Source organism: Loxodonta africana, chromosome 14, assembly GCF_030014295.1.
Source record: "Loxodonta africana isolate mLoxAfr1 chromosome 14, mLoxAfr1.hap2, whole genome shotgun sequence".
Lineage (NCBI taxonomy): Eukaryota > Metazoa > Chordata > Mammalia > Proboscidea > Elephantidae > Loxodonta > Loxodonta africana.
The window spans coordinates 6,751,469-6,778,606 of record NC_087355.1 but is presented as its reverse complement, the minus strand read 5'-3'; the positions used below and the strand labels follow the sequence as shown (position 1 = coordinate 6,778,606).

At 38.9% G+C, this 27,138-nt stretch overlaps 1 protein-coding gene across 1 annotated transcript in view; it reads left to right on the top strand.

Annotated features, from left to right (window-relative positions):
- TCEA1 (transcription elongation factor A1) overlaps window positions 1–27,138 on the top strand; it is a 57,844-nt gene that overhangs the window by 17,410 nt on the left and 13,296 nt on the right. Inside the window, exons 2-5 of the mRNA XM_064267710.1 lie at window positions 2,268–2,330; window positions 15,236–15,341; window positions 20,690–20,777; window positions 26,865–27,010. Coding sequence (XP_064123780.1) covers window positions 2,268–2,330; window positions 15,236–15,341; window positions 20,690–20,777; window positions 26,865–27,010 — 403 coding nt within the window. The remainder of the gene's footprint in view (window positions 1–2,267; window positions 2,331–15,235; window positions 15,342–20,689; window positions 20,778–26,864; window positions 27,011–27,138) is intronic.

Sequence of the window (27,138 nt, the reverse complement as noted above, 5' to 3'; positions counted from 1 at the left end):
AAGAGAGAGAAATGAGCAGAGAGAGGGGGACCTACTACCACGAAGGAACATGAGCCTCGAGCAAAGCATGTCCTTTGGGTCCAGGATCCTTGCTCTGAGAAGCTCCTAGGCCCAGGGGAAGATTGATGTCAAGACACGTGTAGATCTGCAGGGAATGCCAGGCATTCCCCTAGCGCCTGCGCTCTTAATTCAGACTTCTAGCCTCTAAGCTGTTGGGAAGTACATTCTGTTTGTTAAAGCCATCCACTTGTGGTATTTCTGTTATAGCATCACTAGGTTAGCTAAGATAGCACCTTAACACAAGAACAATTTATGTACCAAATTGGGTTATCCACTCGTCTGTTGATGGACACTTGGGTTGTTTCCACGTTTTGGTTGTTGTGAGTAACGCAATGAACATTCGTGTAAAAATGTGTTTGAGCCTGCTTTTAAGTTTTTTTTGTTTTTTTTTAAATGTGTATCAGCTTGGCCAGTCCATGGTTCCCAGCACTGTGTGATTGTCTACCATCTTGTCATCTGATGTGATTTTCCTATGTGCTATAAATCCTCCCTCTATGATGTTAATGAGGCAGGATTAGAGGCAGTTATGTTAATGAGGCAGGACTCAATCTACAGGATTAGGTTGCATCTTGAGTCAATCTCTTTTGAGATAAAAGAGGGAGAAGGAAGCAGAGAGACCAGGGGACCTCATACCACCAAGAAGCAAGGGCCAGGAGAATAGTGTGTCCTTTGGACTCGGGCTCCCTGCCCTGAGAAGCTCCTCAACTGGGGAAGATTGATGGCAAGGACCTTCCCCCAGAGCAAACAGAAGGAGAAAGCCTTTCCCTGGAGCTGGCACCCTGAATTTGGACTTCTGGCCTCCTAGACTGAGAGAATAAATTTCACTTTGTTAAAGCCATCCAGTTGTGGTATTTGTTGTCGCAGCACTACATACTAAGACATGTGGTAATTTCATGTTTAACTTTTTTGAAGAACTGCCAAACTGTTTTCCCCAGCAGCTGCAGTGCGCCATTTTACATTCCCACCAGCATTAGAAGAGGGTCCCAATTTCTCCACATGCCTTCCAACCCTTATTTCCTGGTTTTTCCAAGAATAGCCATCATAGTGGGTATGAATGGTATCTCATTGTTGCTTTGATTTGCATATTCCTAATGGTTGATGATGATGATGAATGTTTTTTCATGTGCTTGTTGGCCATTTGTATATCTTATTTGGAGAAATGCTTATTGAAGTCTTTTGCCCGTTTAAAAATTGAGTTGTTTGTATTTTTGTTGTTAAATTTTAGGAGTTCTTTATGTGTTCTGGATATTGAACCCCTAACAGATAAACAGTTTCCAGATATTTCCTTTATTCTGTAGGTTATCTCTTCACTTTGTTCATAAAGTTCTTTGAGGCACAAAAGTTTTCATTTTTGATGAAGTTCAGCTTACCTATTTTTTCGTTTGTTGCTTGGCTTTTGGTGTCTTATCTAAGACTTTGTTGCTGGAAACAAGGTCCTGAAGCTTTACCCCTATGTTATCTTTTAAGAGTTTCATATTTTGGCTATTATTGTTAGGTCAAAATCGATCCATTTTGAGTTAATTTTTGCATATGGCATTACATATGAGTCCAGTTTCATTCAGTTGTCACTGCAGCATTTGTTGAAGAGACTATTCTTTTCCCATTGAATGGATTTGGCACCCTTTTTGAAAATCAGTTGGGCATAGATGTGTGGATTCATTTCTGAATCTCAGTTCTATTCCTTTGATCTATATGTTTATCCTTGTACTGCTACCACACTGTCTTTATTACTGTGGCTTTGTAATATGTTTTGAAATTCAAAGTATGAGTCTCCCACTTTTGCTCTTCTTTTTCAAGATTGTTTTGGTTATTCAGGGTCCTTTGCAATTCCAAATAAATTTGAGGATTGGCTTTTCTCCGTTGAAATTTGGGATGTGTTACACCACCACAGTAAGAAATTCATTTTACATTTTTCCTTAGGTGTTTTTATGCATATAAACAAATACTGCTGAAATAAACTTTCACAAAACAATGCTTATCAGGTACTTCACTAACGCTGGTCATAACCTATAAGTGGATTTTATGATCTTCTGTTGCGTTGCAACCCTCGTTTGAAAAACACTATATGTAGTGTGTATGTGTACATATCTATATGCATATATATAGATATAGATGTAGATATATACACCTCTGTTCTCACATGAGTAAGTGAGCGATAGTGACCTTAATGTCCTGGGAATTAAGTATGAAATTATTTTATTTTACAGGCTGGAGCATTGGATTTGCTGAAAGAGCTTAAAAATATTCCCATGACGCTGGAATTATTACAGGTATGTGCTTATTACAGTTGGTATGTATATGGTAGCCATTATACCTTATACTAGATCTTATTTAATGTTTTAATAAAGGAGCACATATGCTTTTATATCACCTTTAAAATATTTTATAACAGTGTATCATATAAGTTTTCAATAGTTAATTGTTATAAAATACTGAAACATTTTTGTACTGTCCTGTTATGGTATAAAAGGAGCCCTGGTAACGCAGTGGTTTAAGCTCTCAACTGCTAACTGAAAGGCTGGTGGTTTGAACCCACCTAGCCTCTCCACGGGAGAAAGACCCGACAGTCTGCTTCTGTAGAGATTACAGCCAAGAAAAGCCTATAGGCCAGTTCTGCTGTGTCACATGGGATATCTCTGAGTCAAAAGTCAACTCGAGGCCACCTAACAATAACAACAACATGATGATGTAAGCAATTATTAGCATCTGTTTTTAAGATAGTAGCATAAACAAATAATCCACTAACTTACCATTGTAGAAAACATGTCACTTACCTCATTAAAACCTGAATCTCCAAGCTTGGCCAAAAACCCAAACCAAACCCATTGCCATTGAGTTGACTCGTGGCTCTGATTTGGTCTCCCAAGATTTCGTCTTCCTGGTCTCTCATGGATAGCAACTGCCAACATGAAGCAGGCCTCAGGATGAGGATGTCAGGATGTTGACCTCCTGTCTGTCTCTTTTTTTTTATTATGCATTAGGTGAAAGTTTACAGATCATGTTAGTTTCTCATACAAAAGTTTATACATGAATTGTTATGTGACCCTAGTTGCTAGCCCTATAATGTGACAACACACTTCCCCTTTGCACCCTGGATTTCTTGTGTCCACTCAACCAGCTTCTATCCCTTTCATCTGGCTTCTGGAGAAGAGCTGCCCACTTAGTCTCAGGTATCTCCTTGAACTAAGAAACACACTCTTCACGAGTATCATTTTATTTCTCATAGTCCAGTCTAATCTTTGTCTGAAGACTTGGCTTTGAGAATGGCTTTAGTTCTGGGTTAACACAGTCCAGGGGGCCATGCCTTCTGGGGTTTCTTCAGTCTCAGTCAGGCCGTTAAGTCTTGTCTGTTCATGTGGATTTGAGTTCTGTACCCCACTTTTCTCCTGTTCCGTCAGGGACTCTCTGTTATGGTCTCTGTCAGGGTGGCCATTGGTGGTAGCCGGCACTATCTAGTTCTTCTGGTCTCAGGCTGATGTAGTCTCTGGTTTATGTGGCCCTTTTTGTCAGTCTTCTCTGTTTTTTAGCACTGGTCAAGCACGTACACAGTTGGATATCTAGTAGACATTGCATAGATTCATTACTAAAGTCTTATTTTAATGTTCTGTCAGGTTAGAATATAAAAAATTAAGAAAGATGGAATATTAAAAAGGAAGTAACGTGACTCTGACCATTGCCAGCTAGACATTTCTCCTGATTGATAAGTGCTTTCTTTGCTGTTTCTGTGCTTCTAAGTCAGAATTCAGGGAAGGGTGGCCGGGGTGTTTGAACTTGTTTGGGGAAAAAAGTCACACATTTTCACTAACATCTAACTGAAATTGAAATTTTTTTTTCCAACTCTGAAGGTAGTAAACCACAGTTGTATTAGCAGTATTTCTGATTATAACTTAACAGAAATTAACAAATATTTTAACTTCAGTATATTGCATTTGTTGCAGATATACTGAAATCTGTGTTCATTATTATAGTGGGTATTATACCCTATGCTAGATAGTATTTAATGTTTTGATAAGGGAGCACATACATTATTATGTCACTTAAAAAAATGCTTTGTATCTATGTATTGTATAATCGATTTTCTGTGTGATCCTATGCATTTTATTTAATCCATTTTAAGAGCATCCTAAGAAGGGATCCGTAATGTTCTCCAGACTGCCCAAGGGATCCGTGGCACATAAAAATGTGAAGTACTCTTCTGAATGTACATCCAAGAAAGTCATAAAGTCCTACCTTTCCAATTCAGGCTTCCTATCCAAGGATTAGCAGCTACACTGGCAAATAACTCTGGGAATAACTTTCTCTTTGAGAATTACCTACCTAGGCATGGTCTAACCCTAGTAGACCTTTGTGGAGAAGACCACGTCAAAAACATCATAGTTTAATTCCGGCATTTATTTAAGAGATAATGCATAGAGTTACACAGGGTGTGGAGCTTGGATGATGCTGTTGTTGTGAGCTGGTTCTGACTCATAGGGACCCTAAAGGACAGAGTAGAAACTGCAGTAATCTTTAGGGGAGCAGATTGCCAGGTCTTTTCTTCCACAGAGCTGCTGGTGTGTTTGAACCACTGACCTTTCTGTTAGCAGCTCAGCACTTAACTATTATGCCATCAGGAAGTTGGATAGGGTTAGCGTTTATACCCATCTTTGATTTTTGTTCATATGCTTCTTTCCTTGGAAAGTCTATGTATTTTTATAACAAATGTTGAGGGTTTTATTTTTTATTTATTTTTTGTTGTGGTAAGTGCCATTTCGACAATCTTATGTGTACAGGTCAGTGACATTAAATATGTTCATCGTGTTGTTCAACCATCATCACGTATCTGAGTTTTTATTATGGTTAAGAATTGTTTGGGGGCACAAAAAGAAACAATCTTTGATGGTTACGAGGGAGGGTAGAGGTGGGGTTGGAAAAACACTAAATAGACAATAGATAAGTGATAACTTTGGTGAAGGATAAAAGAGTACACAATACTGGGGAAGCCAGCACAGGTTGTACAAGGCAAGGTCATTGAAGCTCCACAGACACATCCAAACTCCCTAAGAGATGGAATTGATGGGCTGAGGGCTGTGGGGACAATGGTCTCGGGGAACATGTAGCTTAACTGGCATAACAGAGTTTATAAAGAAAATGTTCTATATTCTACTTTGGTGAGTAGCATCTGGGGTCTTAAAAGCCTGTGAGCAGCCATCTAAGATACTGCACTGGTCCCACCCCTTCAGGAGCAAGGAAGAATGAAGAAAACAAAAGATACAAGGGAAAGATTAGTCCAAAGGACTAATGGACCACATCTACCATGGCCTCCACCAGACTGAGTCCAGCACAACTAGATGGTGCTTGGCTACCACCACTGACTGCTCTGACAGGGATCACACTAGAGGGTCCCAGACTGAGCTGGAGAAAAATGTAGAACAAAATTCTAGCTCAAAAAGAATGACCAGACTTGCCAGCCTGACAGAGTGGAGAAACCATGAGAGTATGGCCCCTGGACACCCTTTCAGCTCAGTAATAAACTCACTCCTGAGGTTCACCCTTCAGCCAAATATTGGACAGGCCCATAAAACAAAATGAGACTAAAGGGGCACACCAGCCCTGGGGCAAGGAGTACAAGGCAGGAGAGGACAGGAAAGCTGGTAATAGGGAACCCAAATTTGAAAAGGGAGGGTGTTGGCATGTCGTGGGGTTGTTAACCGATGTCGTGAAACAGTATGTCTCCTAACTGTTTACTGAGAAACTAGTTTGCTCTGTAAACCTTCATCTAAAGTACAAAAGAAAAAAATTGTGTTGGGTTTGTAAAGATGAGTAAGATATAGTCTTTGCTTCTCTTTGAGCTTAAAGGTCTAATGTAGGTGTCCAGATAGAGTTTGTATGGGATTCATTTTCGGGGCCGGGGCAGGTAGAAGCACAAAGACATTTACCTCTTAATCTCATCAGTTAATCTGGGAGATCTGGAAAGCAAGCCTTTGTATAGTCAATAAAGCATAAACTGAGCCTCAAAAGATGAGTATGTTCTCACTAGGCAGCTGGAAGGCTCTTAAGTGGTGCAGTTTGCACGTGAGTACTAACCTAGAAGTTGGTAGTTCGAACCCACCCACTGATGCAGCAGAAGGCCAGGTGATCTGCTTCCATAAGATGAAAACAGCCATTGCTATGAAGTCGATTCTGACTCATGGTGACCCATCTGTTACAGACTGGAACTGCTCTGTAGGGTTTTCTTGGCTCTAGTCTTTATGAAAGCAGATTGCCAGGCTTTTCTCCCATACTGCTGCTGCATGGGTTCAAACGCCAACCTTTAGGTTAGCAATCTACTGGAAACTGCTTTTGCCATCCGGGGACTTTCTGTAAGATTACAGCTAAGAACATCTGTCATGGATTGAATTATATTCCCCCCAAAATGTGTGTATTAATTTGGTTAGGCTATGTGTGGTTGTCCTCCATTTTGTGATTTTCCTATGTGTTACAGATCATAATCTCTGCCTGTGGTTAAAAGGATTAGGGTGGGATGTAACACTCTTGCTCAGGCCACTCCCTAATCCAGTGTAAAGGGAGTTTCCCTGGGGTGTGGCCTGCACCACTTTTTATTTTACAAGAGGTAAAGGGAAAGGAAAGCAAGCAGAGAGTTGGGGACCTCATACCACCAAGAATGTAGCACCAGGAGCAGAGCGTATCCTTTGGACCTGGGGTCCCTGTGCCTGAGAAGCTCCTTGACCTTGGCAAGATTGAGGACAAGGACCTTCCTCAGAGCCGACAGAGAGAAAGCCTTCCCCCTGGAGTTTACGCCCTGAATTTGGACTTTTAGCCTACTGGGCTTTGAGAAAATAAACTTCTCTTTGTTAAAGCCACTCACTTGTGGTATTTCTGTTATAGCAGCACTAGATGACTAAGACAACATCCTGTGGAGCACTTCTACTCTGTAACACGTGGGCCCACCATAAGTCACAATGGACTTGACAGCAACAGGTTAGGCAGCTGGGTAGGGGAAGGTATTCTGGCAGGAAACTATATGTGGAAGCAGTATGTCATATTATGGGAACTACAAGTTATTTGATACAGTAGGAAGGTAAGGTGAAAGGGCAAGCCTGATACAGAGTTGAAGATGCAGGATCGCATGCAGAACCTCACATGCATTCCTGAGTGTAGCTGGGCTGAAAGGTGTTGGGCAGGAGAGCACATGACCTGATTTGTACATTAAAAAAAATGGGAGGCTGGAAACAGGAAAACTTGTTGACTAAAGCACTTATTTAGGTGAGCAGTGATGAGGGCTTGAAGTAGGATAGTAGCAATGGAAAATGGAGAGAAGGGGAGCTTGTTAATGACGGACAGTCTACAAGAATTACCAGCTGACTAGATGTGGGTGAAGGAGAGGGAGGAATTTCGGAAGACTGAGATATTTGCAGTAGGTGATGGTAAATGATGCCATTTAACAATACTGGAAAATTTAAGAAAGGTTGCCTGGTGGGGTTAGAAAAACAAAAACAAAAAAATACAGGAAAATTCAAGAAAGGTTGCCTGGTGGGGTTAGGATAAGAAGGAAATGAAGATGAAAGGCTGAAGGGATAAAGGATAATTCTGGATACATTGGGTTTTGAGAAGCCTGTGAAAACAAATAGATGTAGATGTCTGGTAGATGGTTGAGTACATCATTTAGAGCAGTGTTTTCAAATAGAACTTTCTGCAATGATGGAAATGTTCTATATCTGTCCTGTCTAATATTGTAGCTGCTAGCCACATGAGAGTATTGAGCACTTGAAATGTGACCTAAGAACTGAATTTTTAAGTTTAATGGATTTTAATTTAAAAAGTCATTTGTGTAAACAGCTCAAGAGTGTAGGAGAAAGAGTGGGGTTAGGAAATATTTGAGACGTAATAGCACAGGGACGGATTAGATCTTCCAGGAAGAAGGGTAAGCGGTGTTAAGATGTAACTAAACCAAAAAAAAAAAAAAAAAAACCCATTGCCATCGCGTTGATTCCGACTCGTAGCGACCCTATAGGACAAATAAAACTACCCCGTAGAGTTTCCAAGGAGCACCTGGTGGATTTGAAATGCCGACCTTTTGGTTAGCACTTAACCACTACACCACTATGGTTTCCAAGATGTAACTAGACAGGTTAAATCAAATGAGAACTGAAGATTCCATTGGAGTTTACAATTAGGATGCTTTGTACAAAAGGCTAATTGCTGTGGATTGAAGAGTGAATGGGAAGTGAGGAAGTAAACAGGAAGACAAATACCATAATAGATTGGGCTAGTTTTGTAAATTATATACAGTAAATTCATTTATTCCGTAATTATTCAGTGCCTGCTATGTAGCACATTATTCCTTTTTTTTTTTAAAGTAATATATTACTCTGTTTTCAGTGAAGGTTTACACAGCAGTTTAGCTTCTGATTCAACAATTTCTGTACGAATTGTTCAGAGACGTTGGTTATATTCCTCAGGATGCATAAACATTCCCAGTATTTCCATTCTGGTTACTCTGTTTCCATTAATCTAGTTTTCCTGTCGCCTTTCCTTCTCATCTTTGTTTTAAAGTACTTGTTGACCATTTGGTCTCATACAGATGATTTTTTAAAGGAGCACAGTACTCTCATGTAATACCCTTTATTTTGTGAGCCAGTCAGTTATTTAGCTAAAAGGTAATCTCAAGCTAGTTTCGGTTAAAAGTTTAAAGAGCATCCCAGGGCAGTACTTTCTGGGAGTCCTGTAATATCAGCTGGTGCAGTAAGTCTTTTTTTTTTTTTTTTTTTAGAGAAATTTGAGTTCTGTTCTGCATTTTATCCTATCCTATCAGGGTCCATCTATTGTGGCCCTGATCAGGATGGCTGTTAGTGGTAGCCGGGCACCATCTAGTTCTTCTGGTCTGAAGGTAGATGAGGCCATTGGTGCCAGGTATTATTCTGTATGCTGGATATAGTGGTGAACAAGGCAAAGCCTTTGTCCTCATGGAACTTGTAGAAAGGATAGTAAACACACTATGTTCCCTTTTTCTTATTTTTAAGGCAGCTTTATTGAGATATAATTCACTTATGATAAAATCTACTCATTTAAAGTATATACAGTTCAATGGTTTTTAATGTATTTACAGAATTGTATTACCATCAGACAATTTTGGATCATTTTTATCACCCTGAAAGGGAACCCTATACCTGTTAGCGCCCTCCCTGTTCCCACCCCCAGGCAACCACTAATCTACTTCCTGTCCCTGTAGACTTGCCTATTCTGAACATTTTGTGTAAATGGAATCATACAGTATGTGCCCTTCTGTGTCTTACTTCTTTCACTTAGCATACTATTTTCAAGGTTAATCTGTGTTGTAGCGTGTATTGGTACTTCACTTTTTTTTTATAGGTGAATAGTATTCTGCTGTATGTTGTGAGGTGTGAAATCATCTTGGAAGAACCCATTTGGCCTTTGGTCTTGGTTACTGAGAGCTGGACGATACCTGAGGTGAATTAGTGGGTATTGTTGGAGCCCTGGTGGCACAGTGGTTGAAAGCTCAGCTGCTAACTAACAGGTTGGCAGTTCAAATCCACCATCCACTCCTTTGAAACCCAGTGGGGCAATGTGCTGTCCTGTGTGGTCGCTGTGAGTCGGAATTGACAGCAATGAGTTTGGTTTTGGTTTGATCTATCCTTATGCCAGTACTTTGGCTTGATTATGATAACATTCTAAAAAGTTTTGAAATTAGGAAGTGTGAGTCTTTCAACTTCGTTCTGCTTTTCCATAGGTTCTTTTGGATATTCCGGGTCTTTTATGTTTCCATAAGAATTTTAGGATAAGCATGTCAATTTCTGCAGAAAAGCAGCTAGTGTTCGGTTGGGTAACAGATATACCACAAGTGGGTGGATTTAAAGAACAGAAAATTTATTTTCTCACAGTTTAGGAGGCTTTGTTGTTGTTACTAGGTGCTGTCGAGTCGATTCCAACTCACAGCAACCCTGTGTTCCACAGAACCAAACGATGCCCAGTCCTGCACCATCCTTACAATCATTGTTAGGCATGAACCCATTGTTGCAGCCACTGTGTCAGTCCATCTCATTGAGGGTCTTCCTCTTTTTCGCTGACCCTGTGCTTTACCAAGCATGATGTCCTTCTCGAGGGACTGAGCTCTCCTCACAACATGTCCAAAGTAAGTAAGATGCAGTCTCACCATCCTTGCTTCTAAGGAGCATTCTGGTTGCACTTCTTCCAAGACAGATTTCTTCATTCTTTTGGCAGTCCATGGTATATTCAATATTCTTTGCCAACATCACAATTCAAAGGCGTCAATTCTTCGGTCTTCCTTATTCACTGTCCAGCTTTCATGTGCATATGATGTGATTGAAAATACCATGGCTTGGGTCAGGCACACCTTAGTCTTCAAGGTGACATCTTAGCTTTTCAACACTTTAAAGAGGTCCTGTCAATATATTGCTATAGCCACTTTTGAATGATCTTCAGCAAAATTTTGCTTGTGTGTGATATTAATGGTAGTGTTTGATAATTTCCACATTCGGTTGGATCACCTTTCTTGGGAATAGGCATAAATATGGATCTCCTCCAGTCAGTTGGCCAAGTAGCTGTCTTCCAGATTTCTTGGCATAGATGAGTGAGTACTTCCAGCACTGCATCTGTTTGTTGAAACATCTCTGTTGATATTCCGTCAATTCCTGGAGCCTTGTTTTTTGCCAGTGCCTTCAGTGCAGCTTTGACTTCTTCCTTCAGTGCCATCGGTTCCTGATCACATGCTACCTTTTGAAGTAGTTGAGTGTCAGCTAATTCTTTTTGGCATAATGACTCTTTGTATTCCTTCCATCTTCTTTTGATGCTTCCTGCATCGTTTAATATTTTCCCCATAGAATCCTTCGGTATTGCAACTCGAGGCTTGAATTTTTTCTTCAGTTCTTTCAGCTTGAGAAACACTGAGCGTGTTCTTCCCTTTTGGTTTTCTATCTCTAACTCTTTGCACATGTCATTATAATACTTTGCCTTCTCCAGCCGCCCTTTGAAATCTAGTGTTCAGTTCTTTTACTTCATCATTTCTTCCTTTTGCTTTAGCTGCATAACATTCGATAGCAAGTTTCAGAGTCTCCTCTGACGTGCATCTTGGTCTTTTCTTTCTTTCCTGTCTTTTCAGTGACCTCTTGCTTTCTTCATGTATGATGTCCTTGATGTCATCCCACAACTCGTCTGGTCTTTGGTCATTAGTGTTCAACATGTCAAATCTGTTCTCGAGATGGCCTTTAAATTCAGGTGGGATATACTCAAGGTTGTATTTTGGCACTTGTGGAGTTGCTCTAATTTTCTTCAGTTTCAACTTGAACTTGCATATGAGCAATTGATGGTCTGTTCCTCAGTTGGCCCCTAGCCTTTTTCTGACTGATAATATCGAGCCTTTCCATCGTCTCCTTCCACAGATGTAGTCGATTTGATTCCTGTATATTCCGTCTGGTGAGTCCATGTGTATAGCCGCTGTTTATGTTGGTGAAAAAAGGTATTTGCAGTGAAGAAGTCGTTGGTCTTGCAAAATTCTATCATTAGGTCTCCGGCATCCTTTCTGTCACCCAGGCCGTATTTTCCAACTAACGATCCTTCTTCTTTGTTTTCAACTTTCGCATTCCAATCACCAGTAATTATCAAAGCATCCTGACTACATGTTCGATCAATTTCAGACTGCAGAAGCTGATAAAAATCTTCAATTTCTTCATCTTTGGCCTTAATGGTTGGTGCATAAATTTGAATAACAGTCGTATTAACTGGTCTTCCTTGTAGACATATGGATGTTATCCTATCACTGACAGTGTTGTATTTCAGGATAGATCTTGAAATGTTCTTTTTGACGATGAATGCAGCACCATTCCTCTTCAAGTTGTTATTTGCGGCATAGTAGACCATATGATTGTCTGATTCAGAATGGCCAATACCAGTATATTTGAGCTCACTAGTGCCTAGGATACTGATGTTTATGCATTCCATTTCGTTTTTGATGATTTCTAATTTTCCTAGATTCATATTTCGTACATTCCAGGTTCTAATTATTAATGGATGTTTGCAGCTGTTTGTTCTCATTTTGAGTCTTGCCACATCAGCACATGGAGGTCCCCAAAGCTTTGCTCCATCCATGTCATTAAGGTTGACTCTGCTTTGAGGAGGCAGCTTTTCCCCAGTCATCCTTTGAGTGCCTTCCAGCTCGGGGGGCTCATCTTCCAGCAGTATATCAGACAATGCTCTGCTGCTATTCATAAGGTTTTCACTGGCTAATGCTTTTCAGAAGTAGGCTGCCTGGTCCTTCTTCCTAGTCTGTCTTAGTCTGGAAGCTCAACTGAAATGTGTTCTCCATGGGTGACCCTGCTGGTATCTGAATACCGGTGGCATAGCTTCCAGCATCACAGCAACACACAAGCCCCCACAGCACGACAAAGTGACAGACTCGTGGGGGCCAGAAGGAGACCAGGAGTCTGAATCCAGGGTGGCTCTAGGGGAACTGCCGCTTTGTCTATTTCAGCTTCTAGTAGCCGGCAGTCCTTGGAGTCCCTGGATTTGTAGATTTATCCGCCTGTGTTGTCATCAGATAGTGTCTCACTCCTCCCCTTCCCCCCCATACGTGCTTGTTTCTGTATCTAATCTGCTCTTTTTATAACTCAGTAAGTGATGAAGTTTAGGGCACACCACACTGTTAGGGCCTCATTAACATAATGAAGGAAACCGTGTACCCAAATATGATTGCATCTACAGATATAGAGGTCAGAATTTCAATACATATTTTGGGGGACATAATTCAATCCAGAACAGTGTTGCTTTGGATATGTACATTGCTTTGATTGTTATTGCCCTTTTCGATCCATGAACATGGGCTGTGTTTCCATTTTTTTAGATCGTTAATTTCTTTCAACAGTATTTTGTGATAGCTGTATGTTTCTTAATTTAAGATTTAGCGATTACCTTTAAATTGGGTTTTTCTTCTGGAACACAGCATCCTGCCTAAGTTCCTCTGAGGTTAGCAGGGTCTCTTGATCCTCAATATGCTTTCTTTTTTGATTTACCACTGACTCCGTAAGACTGTTTCATCCACTCTCCACTTCTCCAAGGCAGTGTTTTTCAGACTCTGCCTCTGGTGTTTTGTAGAAACTAGGTGGCCAAGTGTGGGCAGAGGCACATATTTTCTCTTCATAGAGTTTCAGTGTTACCTTAAAGGCTTCAAAAAGTTCTATACTCAAGAAACCTGTTTTCCCCCCGTTTTCTAACGTTACTTGAGTACACAGCACGTTTTTTATAGCCTACATATTGCAACCTGTTATTCATACCATACTAGTTTTAGGAAAAATTCCTGGAATCTAGGGAATGCTTAGAGTCAAATCTAAATTTAGTTGTTCAAGTGAAATAGCTTCACAGTTCTTTTATCTGTCCTCTTTCCTCCACTCTCCCCAAAATACCCCCTTAAAAGGGGAAAAGAAAACAAAATTACCTTAAATCTTTATCATTCTACCTCAGCAGCCTTATTTTTATTCTCACAGTTTTTTGGCTAGACAATATCTTTCTTAAATAAGACGTTTATTACAGATGACTGTATTTTCAATGAAGTCCGTGGGTGGTGCAGTTAACACACTTGGCTGCAAACTGAAAGATTAGAAATTCAAATCCACGCTGAAGGTCCGTGGGAGAAAAATTTGGCCATCTACTTCTGAAAAATCAGCCGTTGGAAACCCTACGGAGCACAGTTCTACCCTGACATACCTGGGGTCACCCAGAGTTGGAATCCACTCAGTGACAACTGGAACTGGTGTTATAGTCTCATTATGGGTTTTCTTCTCTAGGCAGGATAATCATTGACTTTTTAGTGATCAGCACATCCTGTGGTGATTAAAAAAGCAGTCAGTCAATAGCACACAATTTGTTCACGCTCTGGTTATACTTTTGCTCGCTTCTGAGTCTCTCCTAAAATGCCGTTTTCTAATCAGTGTCAGTCTCAAGCTTCAGAACTGGGTTAATAACTCAAGTTATTTCCTCCATTCATCCAATAAAATAGGTTTTCTTCTAGAAAACCATTTGGGGGCTTTGGATTTGTGGAGTCCCTTTATCTTTTTGCTCTTGAACCTAATCTGCCCTGCTTAGCTTTCCAAAAGATGTAACTCAGCAAACAAGTACTATAAATTTTTGAACAAAACTTTTGTTCTGAACCCTTTTGTTGAAAGGATCAAATAATTTAAAAGGAAACCTTAAGTGCCCCTTTGTTTCTTTGCCTTAAAGTCAACAGCAGGGGTTCCTTTGTTTTCACCACTAAAAATTCCTTTTTTTTCTTATAGACCACATGTTTTGAAAGATTGTCTACTCACAACCTGCACTTGCTAAGTAATTTACTATATTTTACTCATTATCTCTAATTTGGCCTGTCATAGTTTTTGTGTTCCTTGACCACAGTTTGAGAGCCATTGGTGTGATAGAAAGAGCATGGACTTTGGAAATGGACAGACCTGGTTTGAAACTCTAGCTTTGTCAGTTAGCGATGGTGTAATGTCAAACAAGTTATTTGTCTGTACTTCCAATTTCTTCATCTTTAAAAATAAGGATAATGATCTCAATTTTGAAAAGTTGTTAGGAAGATTAAAGAATATGGATGCTTTCAGCATAGGCCCAGGCACGCAGTATTCCTGCATGTTAAATTCTCGATATTCTTTGAAGTCTGTTTTAATATCTATGATTATATGCTAATTATAGCCAAGAAAAAAAAAATTTTTTTAAACCTCTGTAAGAAGTGATTTTTGTTTGGGTTTCCTCACGGTAAGTTGCAGCAAGTGCTCTATGATGTGATCTAAGTAGGAGAATGTATAGAAACATTTCTTAGTGCATTTATCAGTCATTGCTTCTGCTTGCCGTATGTATAAGTACAATTTCAATTTTATCATCGTGTTTTACTTGTGGAAAGACCTGTTTCATTATCCAGCTTTTACAATAGCAGGTTGTGTGGTTGCAGATTTTCAATGATACGAACATTGATGAGTCCAATATTTGATCTGAAGATGTTTCTATCTTAAGTCTATAATATACTATTATAAGACTTCAAAAAATTCAAAGGTTTTTGCTGTAAACTGGGAACAGGAATCTGGGAAAGAAGAAAACATGGGTGAGACATCAAGTTGTCAGAAAGGAAATTGCTTGTAAGTATTGTACAAATTTTTTTGTTCTTGTCTTGCAGTCCACAAGGATTGGAATGTCAGTTAATGCTATTCGCAAGCAGAGTACAGATGAAGAGGTTACATCCTTAGCAAAATCTCTTATCAAATCCTGGAAAAAGTTATTAGGTATAATCGACCTCTCTTCTCTTACACATATTTATGATACTCTGTTTTATTCAGATGGTTGTTGTATTTTTTCTTTTTGTGAATCTAGATGTTATGAAATCAATGCTTTAAAATAAGAATGAGGGGAGTAGTTTGACCTCTGTGTTTTGCTTTTTTAAATTAGTCAAATTTAGCTTTCTTGACTTTCATTGCTACTAACTGGATAACCTCTTTAGGTAAGAAGAAAATTAAATTTTCCCCCAAGGGAAGAGTCGTGCATGCTTTTAAAATTGTTTTTAAAATGGTTTTCTGATTTACAGGGAATGTGCAAGAGTAATAAAAAGAATTCGCAAGTACCCTCTATTTAGATTATGAATTTTTTATATTTTGCTACATTTGTTTTACCATGTTCTCTCTGTGTGTGTATGTGTGTATTGTGTGTATGTGTATTCTCTCTCTCTATATATGTATGTAAACCAAAAAACCAAACCCGTTGCTGTCAAGTCCGTTCTGACTCATAGCAACCCTATATAGGACAGAGTAGAACTGCCCCATACAGTTTCCAAGGAGCGCCTGGTGGATTCGAACTTCCGACCTTTTGGTTAGCAGCCATACATACATACAAATTTTTTCTGAACCATTGAGAAGAGGTTGCATTTATGTTCCTTTACCCTTTAATATTTAAGTGTGTATTTCCTTAGAACAAGTGTATTCACTTACGCAACCATAGTACAGAAAATTTAGGAGATTTAACATTTGTGCAGTACTCTTGTCCAATCTGTAGTACATGTTGTAGTTTTGTCAGTTGTCCCAATGATGTCTAGTCCAGGATCACATATCTGGCCTTCTAATCTGCAATAGTTCCTGAGCCTTTTTTATCTTTTATGACACTGACATTTTGAAGAATGCAAGCACTCTCTCTTCCTTTGTGTTTAATAGCATGTTCCTTATTTGGGGTTTGCTGCTGCTTTCTCGTGATTAGATCAGATTGTGCATCTGTAGTTGGAGGTGATGTTGTGTCCTTCTCAGGTATCACATCTTGAGGCATTGATGATACTAATTCTGATAAGTCAGTCAAGTTCTTCACTGTATAATTGATTGTCTTTCTTCTTATAACTAATAGGCATTCTTTGAGAGGTACTTTCTCCTTATCAGACCACATCCCCAGATTTAGTATCTGCTGTTACTTGCCTAAACCAGTCTTTACAATGATAGTTGCAAAATTGTGATTTTCTAATTTTTCCATTTCTTCAGTATTTATAAGTCATCATTCTACAATAAGAAAAGAGCCTTCCTTTTACTCCTTTCCCCTCAGGTATGTCTTTATCTAGTAATAGTGTGGACTTGTGGATTCCTTTTCTGTTCAATAGATTATAATCCATTACTGCTCATGTTTATTTTGGTACATAAATTGTCCCAGATTTGGCCAGTGGGTACCCCTACAAGCTGGCAGCTATGTCCTTTTGACATGCCCCATCTATGGGTTTTTTTTTTCCTCCTTTTATTATGTGATTCCTTTTATATGAAGTGTTCAGAATAGGCAAATCTTTGGAGACAAAAAAGCAGATTCGTGGTTGCTTAGGATTTGGGGGACATTAGGGAATAGAGAGGTGATAACTAAGGCATACCCCATCCATTTTTGATCACTTTCCTACATTCTGACATACCAAGGTATACCAGGCTCATCTCTCTTCTCTGCCCATCCCTGTAATCAGCCATTTCTCTGAGGAAAATGGAACTTAAAAACAAGATCTGAGTGTTAAGAAAATTTAATTTTGAGGCTATTGGCCTTATATGGAAGAAAAAATAGAAAAAGTGGACCTTTTAAAATTTCAAAAATAACAACATAAACCTATTACAAGAGCTTGGAAACTTGTAAATAAAAAACCATAAAGCCTATAAAATTTTAAAAGTCTAGTTTTAATGAAAACAAAATATATGATCCTGTATTAGATTCTGGACCAGAACAAATTTGCTACGAATTTATCATTTTTTGGACAACTGGCAGAATTTGTGTAAGGCCTGTAGATAAGTTAACAATATTGTGTCATTGTTAAATTTACTGATTATTTACTGTGGTTATATAAATGAATAACTTTATTCTTAAGAAATACATGAAGTATTTACAGATAAAGGAGCATAATGCCTGCTACTTATTTTTAAATGGTAAAAAGTAATATATCTGTGTACATACCTGTGGATCTCTGTTTATTTCTGTAGAGAGAGAGAGATGGGGAATGAAGGAATAAAAGAGCAAACGTGGCAAAATGTTAATTGGGGAATCTGAGTAAAAGTTATTTGGAGATTCTTTGTGCTATTCTTATAACATCTGTGCATGTTTGGAATTATTTCAAAATAAAGTTTTCTTTTTTTTTTAAGTCTGTTGTTTAAAGACAAACTCTTAAGTTATAGTTCATTTAAATTTTAAGTCTAATTCCGTGTTTTGGGATAATCACAGTTAGTCATGGAAAGTTGGTTGAGAACCATACACAATGCACTTTTATTTCTAGAAAGAGGTTTCACACCTTGGGGGAGAAAAGAACAGACGTTGCAGTTATGCTTACTTAATCTTATATTTAAAGAAGTTTTACTGTTTATAGTTATTTGAGGTACCTAATTTCAGTTCGGAAACCCTGGTGGTATAGTAGCTAAGTGCTGTGACTGTTAAGCAAAGAGTTGGCAGTTCAGATCCAGCACGTGCTCCTTGGAAACTCTATGGGGCAGTTCTGCTCTGTCCTGTAGGTTCGCTATGAGCCGCAATTGACTCGACAGCAATGGGTTTAATTTCAGTTCAAGCTCTCCTTTAAAATTTTTTTTAACTTAAGATAAAAGATTTACATGTTCATTAAATAAAATCTGGAGAGTCAAAGGAAAAAAATCCTTAGGTCTGTCCCTAACTACAACCATCAGCTTGTGTCTTACTGCATTTCTCGTTTTTTCATTTTCCACTTATACATAGATTTTGCTTCCACTCTAATTTTACTTATGAAGTGTATAAACTTATTTATATTCTGCATATTTTAACAAAATTTTTAAAATACTTTCCTTCGTCATAACTGTCATTTTTATTGGCTTCAGAGTAGTGCGTTGAGTGATTATATTATCGTTTAATCACTTACAAGTTAAGTTTTTTTAACTTTATGCCTGTTAGTATAACTAATGTCTTGATGAATGTGCTTCTGCCTAGAGGGTTTTCTTCTGATTGTTAGCTATATTTCTAGAGGAGGATTTACTACCGCAGCTATTAACCCAGTAACCCAGTTAATTAGGTGTCCCATTTTTATATACTTCAGATGTGCCAGGTGTTGATGCATTTATCCTGTGCCATGGATTAATACATGTAATCCTCACAACAGTCCAGTGTGGTGGGTGCTGTGATAATCCCCACTTTGATGAGGCAGTTGAGGACTGAGAGGTTAAGTACTTGGACACAGTCTGTAGGTAGTAAGCAGGTGCGATCTGACCGCAGTCAGTCAGTCCAGTACTGGAGCATGTCCTGCTTGCTGTATATACTCCCTCAACACTCTATTCAGGTAGAATGAATGTTTTCATGGTTGCATGTGCTGTTACTGCTCTGTTTTCTAAAATGATCATACCTGTTCTCACTATGTCAGGGCAGTGTGTGAAATCAGTTTTACTGCCCCTTTAGCAACTTTGAGTCATTGTTATATGGTATTTCCTTATTATATCAACTTCCCCTTTTAAATGCTTTCTGCCCTATTTTAAGAATATTTCTTAGTCCTTGCTGTATTCTTTAATGTCATTATTAACTTTCTTTTCTACCACACAATACTATAGCATCGTCAGACTTTGAGATCTTTCCCGTGAATTAGAGAGAGTAACTAGGGCAATAAAACTAGTATGTGGAAGCTAAGGGATACACTTGTGTTCTATCATAGAGGGACTGAATTGTATTTTAGTTTGACAAACTATACTTGTCTTGGTTATCTAGTGCTGCCATAATAGAAATACCACAAGTGGATGGCTTTAATGAAGAGAAGTTTATATTCTCACAGTAAAGTAGGCTAAAAGTCCAATATCCGCTCCAGGGGAAAGCTTTCTCTCTTTGTCAGCTCTGGAGGAGGGTCCTTGTCCTCAATCTTGCCAAGATTGAGGAGCTTCTCAGGAGCAGGGACCCCGTGTCCAAAGGACGTGCTCTGCTCCTAGTGCTGCTTTCTTGGTGGTGTGAGGTCCCCAATTCTCCACCCGCTTCCCTGGGGAAACTCCCTTTACATTGGATCAGGGAGGTGACCTGAGTAAGGGTGGTGTTACAATCCCACCATAATCCTCTTTAGCATAAAATTACAATCACAAAATGGAGGACAACCACACAGTATTGGGAATCATGGCCTAACCAAGTTGACACGTATTTTTGGGGGGACACCATTCAATCCATGACAAGACTTCACGAGGTAAATTCTAGAGTTATAATTGACATCATTCTCTATCATTGATTGTCAACCCAGACAACATATTGCAATCACCTGGGGAACTTTTAACAATGTTAGTGCTTGGCACTTCATTACTAGAGATTTAGATTGACTGGAAGGTTCCCTAGTTGCTTCCGATATACAGTTGAATTTAATGCTCAAATTCTATGTTGCATAAGAAGGACATGAAGAATTGAAAGAATTGTTTGTGTAGCTCTTAATACTTATATAGTGAACAAAATGTAGAAAAAAACCAAACCAAACCTATTGCCGTTGAGTTGATTTTAACTCAGTAGACTCAAAACATTTTCTGAACCTAGCTTCAAGGCTGTTTTGCTTGATTGAGACATGAATGTTTGTCAGTCCTAAAATATTGTATCGACCCAGCCTATTTTCCATTCTTTTATTTCCCAGTGTGTAATTGCTCACCTCAAGTCTTAAAGCTCATGTACTTGGCATTACTTTACAGATTTAAGATAGAGGAGGCACTTGGTAGGCCTTACTAATCCTGAGGTATTTTATTCTATGAAAATATCTTTTTTCACTTCCCTTGAAATGTTTATTTGTATTTTGCATATCACTTTAAATTTTTTGAATTCATGAAAAATTATTAAAACAATATTGCTATATATGCTGTGCTTTCATTTTTTTAAATGATAGTGTTGATATTTTTTCCATGTACTTTCCTTTCTTTCCCATTGGCATATGAATTTCTAGTTCCCATCAAATGAGGGAGTTTATTTGTGAATGGTGACTGACTATGCATTGTAAAAAATACTGAAGTACATATGTTAGTGGAATAACTTGCATAAACTTTATTTACTTGTTGAAAGTTTAGAATTTTAGTTTTTTTATCACGTGAATAGCTTGGTAACATGCAGTGTTTCAGTTTTGTTTCTTTGCGAATGTTAATAACTTAACGGATTCATAAAATTTCAGATGGGCCATCAACTGATAAAGACTCTGAAGAAAAGAAAAAAGAACCTGCAATTACATCGCAGAATAGCCCTGAAGCAAGAGAAGAAAGGTATTTCATTTATGGAAGTTCACTTAGGTTGAAAGTCAGAGACTGTTTCACTGGCTCTATCACTTCCTCCGGGGCCTTTAGATCCCATAACTGTGCTCCCCTTTCTGTTTTCTAATCAAATGTAATTAGTAAATGTCTATAGCCAAATATTCTAAGGTTTTTTTTTTTACATTTCCTGTAAATTTAAAAGAACAGTAGAAAACACTGCATGAATAAGGACAGGTTATTTACATTGTACTCAGCAAGTTTAATTGAATGGTTCAGGGATAGGCACAAACAGAACTAATAATGAGGCAACGAAGTAGAGACTCAAATGGCCATTTCCTGTATTTACCGCACTTTTTTAGATTTGTTTTGGCCCTGGATCTAATTTTTCTTTTTATGCCTTTTTTTCCTTCCAAACTTAGCCATTTGTCATAAGAACTTAAAGCATGTAGCTCGGTAATGAAGGATTCACATTACTCCTCAGCTCTGGTGGGGCCTTTGCATTAACTCTCCCCTGTCCCATCTGAGGAAACCCTGGTGGTGTAGTGGTTAAGTGCTACAGCTCCTAACCAAAAGGTCAGCAGTTTAAATCAACCAGGCACTCCTTGGAAACTCCATGGGGCAGTTCTCCTCTGCCCTATAGGGTCACTATGCGTCGAAATCGACTCAACGGCAACGGGTTTGGTGGTTCTTTATCACGTCTAATGGAGCCTTGGTGGTGCGGTGGTTAAGAGCTTGACTGCTAACCAAAAAAGGTCGGCAGTTCAAATCTACTAGCTGCTCCTTTGAAACCCTGTGGGGCAGTTCTACTCTGTCCTGTAAGGTCTCTGTGAGTTGGAATCAACTCAACAGCAACAGGTTTGGTCTTTTGTTATCACGTCTGACAGAGCACTGGTGGCATAGTGGTTAAGAGCCACAGCTGCTAACCAAAAGATCAGTAATTTGAATCCAACAGCTGCTCCTTGGAAACTGTGGGGGAGTTCTCCTCTGTCCTACAGGGTTGCTATGAGTTAGAATCAACATGACAGCCAAGGTTTGGGTTTATCACATCTAATGAATTGTGCAGTATCCAGCACATTCCAGTCAGGCTAGTAAATACAGTTCATCTGTTCTTTGGAAGCTTGTAGTTTAGCAGTAAACATTGACTTAGAGCAGTGTTCTCAGAAGTGTGAGGACTTGATGGAAATGCAAATTCTTAGAGCTCTCTGTAGAGTGTTAAATCAGAAACTCTGGGAGTAGGGCTCAAAAATCATTGTAACAAGCCCTTTAGGTGACCCTGATGCACTCTAAAGTTTTAGAAACATTGGTTTAGAGCAGAGGTTTCCAAACTGTGCCCTTCAACTTTTGTCTACTGTGTAACCCTCTTACGAACTTACAGGCATATTAGATTATTAAGGTTCCCTATTTTAACTGTTTATTTCTCAGTGTTTTTCCAAAATTATTAATGTACCTTTCTTTTTTTTTAGTAACAGTTGTTAGTACCATGCACTGTTATTTTATGTACTACATATACTTGATGTTAAAAAAGGTAAGCCAAAAGTAGGGTTAAAGAGCAGTTAAAATTTATGCAGTTTTATCTAACTTTTTGTTCTGAAATAATTTCAGACTCTTAGAAAAAACTGCACAAATACTACAAAGAACTCCCGTAAGCCCTTTATCCAGTGGCCCCAATTATATTAACACGTGTGTGTATACACACAGTTTTTTGTTTTGTTTATTTGTCCAGAAGGAGTGATTTAAATGTTATGCCCCCTTTACCCTATATATGTCGTTTTTTGTTTCCCAAGAAAAAGGACATTTTCTTACATATAACCACAGTACAGCTACCAGTATCAGGAAATTTGACATTGATGCAGTACATTTTTCCTGATCTATAGACTTTACTCATATTTCAGCAATTGTCCCAATAATGTCCTTTATTGCAAAAGAAAAAGATTTTTCCAAAATGTAATCAAGGATCACTTAGTTGTCATACTTCTGTAGTTTTCTTTAATCTAGAACAGCTCTTCAGTCTGTTTGTTGTCTTTTATGACCTTGACATTTTTGGAAAGTACAGGCCATAATTTATGATTTTTTTTTAGCATATGTTTTCAGTTGTGTTACATTCAAAGTCACTGGATTAATGCCTTGAATACAGAAAAATATCAAAGGAAGAGTTCTTGGTACGGTAAAACCTGTGAAAGCTGGAACCTGTGTAAGTGAAGGAAAACAAATATTTTCCACTACTACAGACTGATAGAAAAGTGGTAAGACTGCAGTCTGTCAAAGGCATAAAACTTGCGAGACTCAGAAAAACAAGGCAGTCCCGTCGAGTTCCAGCTCTCACAGGTTTCCCTGTATTTTATCAGTTTCATGTACTTGAAGTTTAGACATAGAGGCTATCTGCAAAAGCACAGAATTATTATGTTTGAAGTCTGATAAAATAAATGGTGGTATTTATCTATGCATACATATTCATACACACTTCGAAGGAATAAATAAAGGATTGGGGAAATGAGTCTGAGGTGTAACCTAAAGGAAGATATGACGTTAGAGCTAAGTGACTTGTAGCTGAGAAGGGTTATATGTCTAGGATGTAAGAATTCAAGAAGAAAGTAAAGTGTTAAATACTTAGGGAAGAGGCATCAGGATTTAAGGGGTAGGCTAGCAGTAGTGAAGCCAGTGAAGAAAAGGCTCCATTAGCCCAACTGAGCAATTTCCCAGTTGGGCTAGGCATTGACTCCAGCTCAGAAGGCAAAAGCATATAATTGAAGTATTGAAGACGTGGGATTGTTAGCACTGGTTTGTTTATTTATCAGTGTTTGTTCATTTATCACTGATGGGCAGTTTGCTTTGCACTGAAAATATAAAGAGCTAAGTCCTAGCCCTTCTCTTGACAAGCCCAGCATGATATGGAAGAAAGTATGAAAGTCAGCATAATACAAACTTGTGTACAGACTTTGGGAGCACAGGGGGAAATCAGAGGAGAAAGGCTTCAGGAATGAGATGACTAAACATAGGAAGTATGTGAAATGACTGTTTTGGCCATTGCAATGTATTTGTGAAATTTTGACAGTGGGTTTGGAGTATTTTGGAGAGGAGGTAAGGAAATATTTCGTTGCAGCAGTACAGTAAGTTAATGGATTTGTAAAGTGAATGATATAATTAGTCGCTGGAAAGGTTTATGGCAAATATCTTTAATGTAATGGAAGTTAATTGAAACTAGTCACATAAAAATACTTTGGAAGGGACCTATTTTAGTAAGAACCTAATATAAGAAGTTCCTCAGAAGCAGGTAAAATGATTAGGTTAACTGAAAAAAATATTACACTGATGACCTAATGAAAATTAGAATAAGTCCACAAAAGCAAAATTATGATCTTGACTATATTCCACCTGATTTTAGAGACCATCTCAAGAATAGTTTTGATGTGTTGAACACTTACGACCGAAGACCAACTGATTTGTGGAATGACATCAAGGGCATCATACATGGATAAAGCAAGAGATCACTAAAAAGACAGGAAAGGAAGAAAAGACCAAAATCGATGTCAGAAGAGACTGTGAAACTTGCCCTTGCCTGTCAGGTAGCTAAAGCAAAAGGAAGAAACGATAAAGTAAAAGAACTGAACAGAAGATTACAAAGGGCAGCTCGAGAAGACAGTGTAAAGTATTATAATGACATGTGCAAAGAGCTGGAGATGGAAAACCAGAAGGGAAGAACATGCTTGGCATTTCTCAGGCTGAAAGAACTGAAGAAAAAATTCAAGCCTCGAGTTGCAATATTAAAGGATTATATGGGGAAAATATTAAATGACAAAGGAAGCATTCAAAGAAGATGGAAGGAATACACAGTCATTATACCAAAAAGAATTGGTCAGTGTTCAGCCATTTTAGGAAGTAGCATATGATCAGGAATTGATGGCACTGAAGGAAGAAGTCAAAGCTGCACCGAAAGCATTGGTGAAAAACAAGGCTCGAGGAGTTGACGGAACACCAGTTGAGAGATATTTCAACAAACGCATGCAGCGCTGGAGGTGCTCACTCGTCTGTGCAAAGAAATTTGGAAGAAGCTACCTGGCCAACTGACTGGAGGAGATCCATATTTATGCCTATTCCCAAGAAAGGTGATCCAGCCGAATGCAGAAATTATCGAACACTATCATTAATATCACACACAAGAAAAATTTTGCTGAAGATCATTCAACAGCAGCTGCAGTAGTATATTGACAGGGAACTGCCAGAAATTCAGACTGGATTCAGAAGAGGACGTGGAACCAGGGATATCATTGCTGATGTCAGATGGATCTTGGCTGAAAGCAGAGAATACCAGAAAGGTGTTTACCAAAAAAAAAAAAAAAAACGCAAACCCAGTGCTGTCGAGTCAATTCCGACTCATAGCGACCCTATAGGACAGAGTAGAACTGCCCCATAGAGTTTCTAAGGAGCGCCTGGTGGATTCGAACTGCTGACCCTTTGGTTAGCAGCCGTAGCACTTAACCACTATGCCACCAGGGTTTCCAGAAAGGTGTTTACCTGTGTTTTATTGACTATGCAAAGACGTTCGACTGTGTGGGTCATAACAAATTACGGATAACATCGTGAAGAACGGGAATTTCAGAACACTTAATTATGCTCATTAGGAACCTGTACATAGATGAAGAGGCAGTTGTTCAGAGAGAACAGGAGGGTACTGCATGGTTTGAAGTCAGGAAAGGTATGTGTCAGAGTTGTGTCCTTTCACCATACCTATTCAATCTGTATGCTGAGCTAATAATCCAAGAGGCTGGACTATATGAAGAAGAATGGGGCATCAGGACTGGAGGAACACTCATTAACATTAACCTGCGATATGCAGATGATACAACCTCGCTTGCTGAGAGTGTAGAGGACTTGAGGCACTTACTAATGAAGATCAAAGACCACAGCCTTCAGTATGGATTACACCTCAACATAAAGGAAACAGAAATTCTCACAACTGGACCAATAAGCCACATCATGATAAATTGAAGTTGCCAAGGATTTCATTTTACTTGGATCCACAATCTACACCCATAGAAGCAGCAGTTAGGAAATCAAAAGAGGCATTGCATTAGGTAAATCTGCTGCAGAAGACCTTTAAAATGTTGAAAAGTAAAGATGTCACCTTGAAGACTAAGGTATCCTGACCCCAAGCCATGGTATTTTCAGTCGCATCATATGCATGCAAAAGCTGGATAATGAATAAGGCAGACCGAAGAAGAATTGATGCCTTCGAATTGTATCGGTGAAGAATATTGAATATACCATGGACTTCCAAAAGGACAAACAAATCTGTCTTCGAAGAAGTATAACCAGAATACTCCTTGGAAGAAAGGATGGCGAGACTAGGTGTTACATACTTTGGACATGTTGTTAGGAGGGATCGGCCCCTGAAGAAGGACATCATGCTTGGTAAAGTACAGGGTCAGCAAAAAAGGAGAGGACCCTCAATGAGACGGATTGACACAGTGGCTGCAACAGTGGGCCCAAGCATAACAACAGTTGTAAGCATGGTGCAGGACCAGGCAGTGTTTTGTTCTGTAGTACATAGGGTCTCTATGAGTCAGAACTGACAGCACCTAACAACAGCAATGACCAGATTGGGTTGATGTCTCTGGGGAGAAATTAAGAGATCTTTTTATGTTTTCACAACTCACTTCTCAATACACAAGGCTTTTATCCTGGAAGGGGATATTTTAAATACAGACCTGATTGGCATTTCGAGCCCATTGGAACAGGGTTTTTCAAATGTGTTTTTTCCCTTGTGGTTTTGATTGAGAGCTGTCATATTCTTTGGCCCCATGCCCTTACCCCTCTTCTCACAACCAAGATCCCTGCTTCTCATTTATTGTACTGAACTGTAATATATGTTTATTTCTATTAAAAATATTGTTTAATGTTTAAAAGGAGCATCAAGGTAAAATATAGTTGTTTAATCTATATGCAGGTAAAAATTTTTTTTTTTTTTATTTAAGATTCGCTGAATTATTATCTCATTTGTTAAAGCTAACTTTTTTTTTTTTTTTTAAAGAGTGATGGTAATGGTGTTAGAGTTTTTCCTGATTTCTTTTTGGTGTATGTGTGCGTGTGTGTGTATTTTAGTAGCTCCAGTGGCAACGTAAGCAGCAGAAAGGATGAGACAAATACTCGAGACACTTACGTTTCATCTTTTCCTCGGGCACCGAACACTTCGGACTCTGTACGGTTAAAGTGCAGGGAGATGATTGCCGCGGCTCTTCGAACAGGGGGTGAGTTTGGCGTTTGTTTTACTCCTCAGGGCTTTGACCACCGTCACCGCCATCTACACTTCATGCCTTCTGTCTTACAAGCATCATTCAGTTGATCGCTGCGAACCACTGCTTAGCTTGGGGAGGAG